This window comes from Ictidomys tridecemlineatus, chromosome 3 (genome assembly GCF_052094955.1).
Source record: "Ictidomys tridecemlineatus isolate mIctTri1 chromosome 3, mIctTri1.hap1, whole genome shotgun sequence".
Taxonomy (NCBI): Eukaryota; Metazoa; Chordata; class Mammalia; order Rodentia; family Sciuridae; genus Ictidomys; species Ictidomys tridecemlineatus.
The window spans coordinates 206,016,400-206,024,484 of NC_135479.1; the positions used below are offsets into that span (position 1 = coordinate 206,016,400).

At 42.1% G+C, this 8,085-nt stretch overlaps 1 protein-coding gene and 1 long non-coding RNA gene across 4 annotated transcripts in view; one reads left to right on the top strand and one right to left on the bottom strand.

Annotated features, from left to right (window-relative positions):
• The window catches only part of Ifnar2 (interferon alpha and beta receptor subunit 2), a 32,161-nt gene extending 24,556 nt beyond the window's left edge, over window positions 1-7,605 (top strand). For all 3 annotated transcript variants that reach the window (XM_013357829.4, XM_078044551.1, XM_078044550.1), the window contains exons 8-9: window positions 2,945-3,075; window positions 5,317-7,605. In XM_013357829.4, the coding sequence (XP_013213283.2) occupies window positions 2,945-3,075; window positions 5,317-6,024 (839 nt within the window). In that variant the 3' untranslated portion in view covers window positions 6,025-7,605. The remainder of the gene's footprint in view (window positions 1-2,944; window positions 3,076-5,316) is intronic.
• Window positions 900-8,077, bottom strand: LOC144376476 (uncharacterized). Its single transcript, XR_013437000.1, has 3 exons — window positions 7,930-8,077; window positions 5,742-5,995; window positions 900-5,392 (listed from the first exon to the last, which is right to left on the bottom strand). It is a non-coding gene; the product is annotated as an uncharacterized LOC144376476 (long non-coding RNA).
• Between the last annotated feature and the right edge of the window lie 8 nt (window positions 8,078-8,085).

The following is an 8,085-nucleotide window of genomic DNA, read 5'->3' on the forward strand; positions in this document are numbered from 1 at the left end:
AAGGGATGTGAACAGATCTGAATGTCTGGTTGCCACCAGGTGGGGGAGCCAGGGGACTAATGGGCTGGAACTACAGTAACCTAGATGCCATGTCGTGGTTTTCGGTCCACACCAATAAACTGACATTAGTCATCAATCAGCCTTTTGACAAAGTTCTTTTTCTTTTCCATTAAAAAAGAAAATAGTAATCAGATATTACCATTCTTATTGCTCAGCTCAGCCCTCTTCTCATAAGGTCCTTTATTTTTTTGAAAATCCCAATGCAATTCCATGGAAAATCCAAATTTTGAAGACACAACCTGGTCTCCCCTTCTCAAGATGCATTGATCTTACCCCTCTTTTATGAAGAAGATGGTTAACAGAAATAAAGTCCACTTACAACTTCCTCCTGACTTGGAACATTGAAACAATTCCTTTCTTTTCAAATAGGAATATTTTAAAATAGTATACTTGCATAATCTGCCAGTCTTTTTAGATTATCATCGAGCTAAATATAAACATTATAGGCCCATGCCTATAATCCCAGCAACTCAGGAGGCTGAAACAGGAGTATGGCAAGTTTTGAGGCCAGCCCCAGCAAATTAGTAAGGCCCTAAACAACTTTGTGAGACCTTGTCTCAAAATACAAAGTAAAATGGACTGGGGATGTAGCTCAGTGGAAAAGTGCCCCTGGGTTAAATCCCTAGTACCAAACAATAAAAAAATAAATAAAGACAAAAATTTTAAGTTCTTACAAAGAATGCTCAGATTTGTGAGAATACCCCAATTTGACAAGCATTGTTCTAGCTTGTTAATTTCAATTTACATAATTTAGTTTGTAGGATGTCCTATTTTAAAGATTGCATTTGGTCTGTGTTAGTTGCCTTTCTGTTACTGTAACAAAACCTGAGATAATCAACTTGTAAAGAGGAAAGGTTTTTTATTTTGGCTCAAGTTTTGGAAGTTTTGGTCCCTGGTTGATTGGTCCAGTCGCTCTGGAGAGGCAGCGCATCTCAGTGGAGGGCACATGGCAGTGCAAACTGGTCATCTCATGGCTGGGTGCAAAAGAGACAGAGAGAGAGGTGACTGGGTCCATTGTCCCCTTCAAGAGCATGCCCATAGTGACCAGAAGATCTCTCACTAGGCCTTCCCTCTTAAATGTTTTCCAACACCTCCCAATAGCACCACAGACGGAGGACCAAGCCTTTAACACATGAGCCTTTGGGGTACATTCTAGACATTCCAAACTATAGCAAGATCCTTTGTAGCTACTCTCCAGAAATTGAATGGGTACATGAGTCAGAACCTCAGTTTTATGCCATTGCTTCACCAATGAAGTCCTTTTGGGGTTCACCATCCTTTTCAGGAGATGTGGAAGAATTTTGCATCATAAAGGTGCATCTATGCAGCTAGAACAGATTTTAGGACTGTCCTTGATTTGATGATCCTGCACTCAGTTTTAAAAAATTTTTGTTTGTTTTAATTAGTTATACATGACAGTAGAATGCATTTACGCACTTTGATATAATACAGAGATGTGATATAATTTCTCATTTTTCTGATTGTACATGTTGTAGAACCATATCAGTCATGCAGTCATTTATGTATACAAGGTAATAATGTCTTTTTCATTCTACTATCCTTCCTTCCTATCACCAGGTCCCCTCTCCTCCCTTCACTCCCCTCTACCTAATCTAAAGTAACTCTGTTCTTCCTTAGCACCCACCCCCATCGTGAATTAGCATCCACATATCAGAGAGAACATTCAGCCTTTGGTTTTGGGGGATTACCTTATTTCTCTTAGCATGATATTCTCCAACTCCATCCATTTACCAACAAATGCCCTAATTGCTTTCTTCTTTAAAGTGCAGTCATATTCCATTGAAAAAAAAATACATATATATCACATTTTCTTTATCCATTCGTCTATTGAAGGGCACCTAGGTTGGTTCCATAGTTTAGCTATTGTAAATTGAGCTGCTCTAAACATTGATGTGGCTGCATTACTGTAGTATGCTGATTTTAAGTCCTTTGGGTATAAACCAAGGAATGGGATAGCTGGGTCAAAATGGTGGTTCCATTCCCAGTTTTCTGAGGAATCTCTGTACTGCTTTCCAGAGTGGTTGCACCAATTTGCAGTCCCACCTCATTCATTCTTCATGGAGATGAGGCTGGGTTTGTGAAGTCCATGCTACCTACCAGTGCTGGGTCTTCACCAAGTTTCTTTTTGTTCTTTGCTCACCCTTTCAAAAGACTTAAAGTATGTAGCCCACTTTTATTTCCTTTTTACTCTCCTGTGTCTACTTTTTCTCAGCCTTTGGATGCAGGATTAATACTAATAAAGATGTTTCTGGAAATTTTAGAGGGCCTTGGTTAAGTAACTACTGATTACCTCTCTGACCATTCATACTTAGGGGGAAAAGTTTGTCAGAAACTTGAAATTTTCCAAAAAGAATTTTGACAAGAAGCTAAGAGGAACTCACAATAGGGAATGGCGAGTTCAGCTGGGCCTGACTTTCGTTCCTAGTGTGACCAACATCCACACGATGGCCCAGGTGGCATCTTCAGTTCCTTCCTCTTCTCCCTTCCCGTGACACATGCTAACAGGTGTCTGTTGGTCCCTTGAGGTGCGGTTAGTGTGATGAAGAACTGAGCTTCTAATTCTGCACAATTTTATTTGTTTGTATTTAAACAGTCACAGCTAGTGGGACAGTGCAGTTTCAGAACATAAACCAAAAGAAATTTCACTTTGAAATACATGAAAAGCTAAATATATTTTATTGGTTAAAGAGTACGCCCTTGGCTTGCTCTCCAAGCTTTGGTATTTAGCAAATAGAAAACATTATTTTTCAAACTTCTGTTTCTCAGATAATCACTTTCTAACCTCTGACCAATGTGCATTTATTCCCATCTGTGATCATTTATTGGATTTCTTTTGAAATAAAGTCTTTTTTTTTTCCAACAGAATCATCCGAAAATGCCAAAATAAGTCTGATAATCACTGTGTTCTCAGTAGTCTTCGTCTTCCTAGGCACCATCATACTACTGAAGCGAATTGGTTATATATGCTTAAGAGATAATTTTCCCAAAGTCCTGGTATGTGGTTTTAAAAATTTTTGTATCTTAATTTTTCTAAACTAAAAATTTTTACTATATATTTAAATATTTTCATAGAAGAAAGTCTCATTTCCATAAACACCAACAAGTCTTATCAGGCTGGGTTCTTTTCCATCCCTGCAAAAATATATTTACAGTGTGTCTGTGCCTTATGTTTTCTCTTCATATACTGTCCACCTATTATTTATTTCCACCTATTATATTATTTCTAATGACTACACAGAATTCCACTGTTATTATTGTATCACATTTTTAACTATAGCACATTTGGATTGATTTCTTTTTCACTTCTTTTCCTTTCTTTCCTTGGACATTATGAATAGTGCAAAGGAAATTTTTGTATGGATTATGTTTTGTTTTATTTTGAATTATTTCAGTGGAATCTACACACCAAGTAGATTTTTCTTATAAATGATATTTTAAAGAACTGATACTAAGCTAGGCGCAGTGACATACACCTGTAATCCCAGGGGCTCTGGAGGCTGAGGCAGGAGGATCACAAGTTCAAAGCCAGCCTCAGCAACTTAGTGAGGCCCCAAGCAACTCAGAGAGACCCTGTCTCTAAATAAAATATTTTTAAAAGGGCTGGGGATATGGCTCAGTGGTTAAGTGCCCCTGGGTTCAACCCCTAATGCCAAAAAAAAAAAAAAAATCTACAAGAACTGAGCCAATAGTGATGTTATCTCTCTCTAATGCTCCACTGACCACAATGAATCATTTTTACTGTCTTTATTCATTGTGTACATAAGGCTCCCTGGGAGGTGCTCTCATGTGTGTTACTTTGATTATTAACAAAAACAGCCATTTGTTTACTTTCATTTCCTCTCTGTGCTTTTCGAACTTAGAGCCTTTAAGAGGCTAGATATTGATCGTACACCTTTTTAAACCTCTGTGTTTTTTTTTTATTCGACTGCATTCACCCATCATTTTCCATTTTCCCTATTTTATTTCTTCCTTTTATGTTAGTAACATTTAGAAATACATTATTGTTTATATTTGAACTCACACACCTAATTCTAATTTTTCAGCAGCCATTATAATTAAACATTCCTTCATGGTTGATAGAAGTGCACTCCTAGGCCGGGCGTGGTGGTGCACACCTGTAAGCCCAGCAGCTCGGGAGGCTGAGGCAGGAGGATCATGAGTTCAAAGCCAGCCTCAGCAATTTAGTGAGACTCTATCTTTAAATAAATGAAATATAAAAAAGGGATGGAGGATGTAGCTTTTGGTTCAATCCCCTGGTACCAAAAAAAAAAAGTGCATCCTTCATGATCATCTTACCATGTTGATATCATATGTCTGTCTAGTATTTCTCCATTAAAAATTGTTACTCTATGTTTAGGTTAAAAACCCTGGGAATGGAGAAACTGACTCTAGGCCTAGCACCTTTGCTTATGTGTGTTCAATCAAGAATAGCTGTTATGAGCTAGGGTTGTGGCACAGTAGTAGAGCACTTGCCTGGCATGTGTACAGCCCTGGGTTTGATCCTCAGCACCACATATAAATAAATGAATAGTCCATTGACAACTAAAAAATATTAAAAATTTAAAAAGAACAGCTGTTAACATTTTTTTAAAGCAGCATCTTCTCTTCATTTCGCAAGTGTAACAAACATGTCAGCATGTTTCTGGGTGTGGAGGACACAGCAGGTCAAAAACCCCCGCCCTCATACACCTTAGAGTTGAAAGTGCTGTAGAGACAATGATACTTTATTGATGATATGTGATTGTCTAAATTTTAAAAGTCACATGATTCTAAAGATAAACTATTTAGGATTATTACGTTTAGCAAAGTCCTCACATTCAAAAATATTTGGGAAAGACTGTGTCTGTACTGACTTGTTTTCTTGTGGTTGTTGCCTGAGCAATACAGTATGCCAGCCATTCACACAGCTGTCCCTCCAGTGTGTGAGCCACCTCCAGGGCCCTGACAGTTGAGAGGGAATGCGTGGAGGTTCCATGCAAATGCACGGCGTTATATAAGGCACGTGCACTCAGGGGATCTGGAGGGCCAGCTGTGCCATGCACCAGGAGCCAGCCTGGCACCAGTGAGCACTACCTAACCCCGGCTCCCCCTGTTGTTCCTGCAGTCATCATCCTCATCCCCATCATAGTGTAGTGGCTACTCAGCTTTATTATGTAGAAAATAAAGAGCAAACACAGTGATAGACTAATTATCTGTCTCTTCCTCTCCCCCTGCCCTCTCTCTCTTTCTCTCAAGAATTTTCATAACTTTGTAGCCCAGATATTTCCCGGTCTGCCACCAACAGAAGCTGTGAATGCAGTGGAAGTCATTTCTGTCAACAAAAAGAAGAAAGTATGGGATTATAATTATGACGATGACAGTGACAGTGACCATGAAGTGGCTCTCAGAACTAGCGCCGGTGGTTACACCATGCACGGACTGACCAGCAGGCTTCTGAGCCAGGTCTCTGCTGCCTCCCAGGAGCCTGAGATGGAAGGCTCTGAAGCTGAGGAATCTGATCCATACGAGGCTGAGCCTGAGCCCCACCCCGGGCCCCCTACGGTGCCAAAGCCCAGCCCCTGCCACACAAATGGTCCCTATGAGAGGAGAGAGAGCTTGTGCCAGGACTCTTTTCCTGAGGACAACTGCAGCTCCGCTGGAGGGTCCGGGGACAGGATTACCTTTAATGTGAATTTAAACTCTGTGTTTATGAGAGCTCCTGATGACGATGACTCAGAAGAATCCCCTTTGGTGTCATCTCTTCCAGAAGAGATCATCAACCTAGAAGAGGATCCTGACCAAATGGAATCCAGTCTTCTGGTGGCGAGTGGGGAAAGGTCACAGTTGCTCGACCTCAGCCCCTTTTCCCAGTGCCTGTGGACTGAGGAAGACACTCCATCTGATAGAAGCGATACTTCTGATTTTGATGTTGACTCTGGAAGGGACGGTTATATCATGAGATGATTCTGAATATAGCTCATTAACTTGAACAAAGAAGTCCACACAGGGTTCTCGCCCTGTACACAGACTTGTTGCCTTATGAGCCACAAGTGGTCTGTGAGGAAAGGAGTACAAGGAGTACAGGGGCTGGCCAGTTCTTCCTGATGACATAATCTGTGAGCATTCCCCGTAAGGGAATATATAGTATCATCGAGCACACTGTTTACAAGTCCAAGTGATACATTTTGAAGATGCATGCCCTGCCTTCTCCCTTTATTCTAATATACTTCTTAGGAATCTCATCTTGGTTCCCAGTAAGCAAGATTCCCTGTGTTCTTCAGGGTGACCTTATCCCTCTGGCCCTGTAATGTTTCTGGGAAACAATTGAATTGCCAGGATGGGAGAAGGGAGAAAGAAGGGAAAATCCTAGCAGGAGCTATGAGTAGTGTGAGCAGGTAGAGACCCTGAGCCCAGGAAGCTCAAGGAATGAGCAATAAACCAGGCTGAAGGGATGGGTTGGAGCAGGATTAGCTGGAGAGAAAGGATGCAGATGCATAAGGAAACAAGGGAAGGGCCAGCAATTTCAGTCAGTGGTCCCTGGGCACCTCTCAGATGTCATATTGTCACCGCCAAGCTGAGAACTCCACTCAGGTGCTCACGCAGCCCTTCCTGGCTCTAAGAGTGAAATACAGATATGCATATTAATAACTGTAGTATCAGGCAGGACACATTGCATGAAGGAGAGGGATAAAAATCTCAGTGTCCCATTTAAAGATCTAAAAAAAGAATAAAATAAAAAATGCTTCAAGGTCTTTGGAAGAAAGGTGGCCTACAAGTCTAAGAGATCCTGTTTGTCAAATTTTAAAGTGCTATGTGCTGGATTGCAAATGTCCTCAATGGGACCAGTTTCTGTAAATGGGGCAAGGAAGGGGGGTGAAATCCTAGAATGACATGTAGCAAACATTATTAAGCACTGAGAGTCAGAGTTGGAGTTCTAACTGCTCAAATTTTGCTGTATGACCCTGGGCATTTTACTTGGCCTCTCGAGTCTCAACTTCTTTTATTTTTTAAACAAAATTTCTAAAAAAATTATTTTTTAGGGTGACTAATCTCTAAGACCCTTTGAATCTAGGAGAAATATTTAAAAACACACAGGAATAAGAAATAAATACAGAAGTTCTATGACCCTGCCAGGCTCCCAGGAAGGATGAAAGGTCGAGGATCTTCCCATCTCACTCCCCTTACCCCAAGAGCAGGTTTCTCAGACCCGTCTCCTGGGCCTATTCAAAAGGGGAAAAGCAAAAGTCATGCAGGTCGTGGCTCAAGGATTTTTAATAGGTAACTTATGTAATTGCTGTAAAGTAACCCAATTAGGAAACCCTTATTTAAGAATCTAATGAAATCCCTTAGGAAAGAGGCCTTGTCCTACACCAAAGCCACCACTTCGCCTTCTGTATCGTATTTTGAAAGATTTCACATTGCTCTTTTGATATGACCTCTCTATGGTGCTGGTTTGTCACCCCTGGCGCTTTATTTTTAAAGTTTTTGTATAACGGTTGGGTGTTTGGTAAAGGGTAATAATACAAGAATACTTTTTCGTACAAACTTGATGTGGGCCTCAGAATTTTTTCTCCTCCAAGAGTGTATTTGTGCCGCAGATTTTTGCTTCTGCTGGCATCCCGGAATGGCACCAGCTCCCTCTACAGCGACAAGGGCCCCTGGCCTCCGGGCACGCGCCGGGCTCAGGGGAAGCCCTAGGTTGCCCAACACGTCCGCCCGCTGTGTAACCTCACCCACCCTTGAGCAAGTCCCCGAAGAGGAAGTTAAAGCTCTCCCCAGCAGTCTTGTGACCAACTAGCATCTGGGAAACGAATGACGTGTAGGCCTGCTCCTCCCGGGGAGCCCTGGAGAAGGCTGGGGTCTGCTCACCGAGCGCTTTCCAGACACAACTGCACGCACCCGGGGCACCTGGTGGCGTGGCAGCGCCCTCTGCAGGCCGAGGCCGCCTCGCGCTCCTGCTCGCCGAGGCCCCGCCCCCGACCGCCGCTGCTCCAGCGGCGCGGGCCGCCCCGGGGGCGGGGTCGC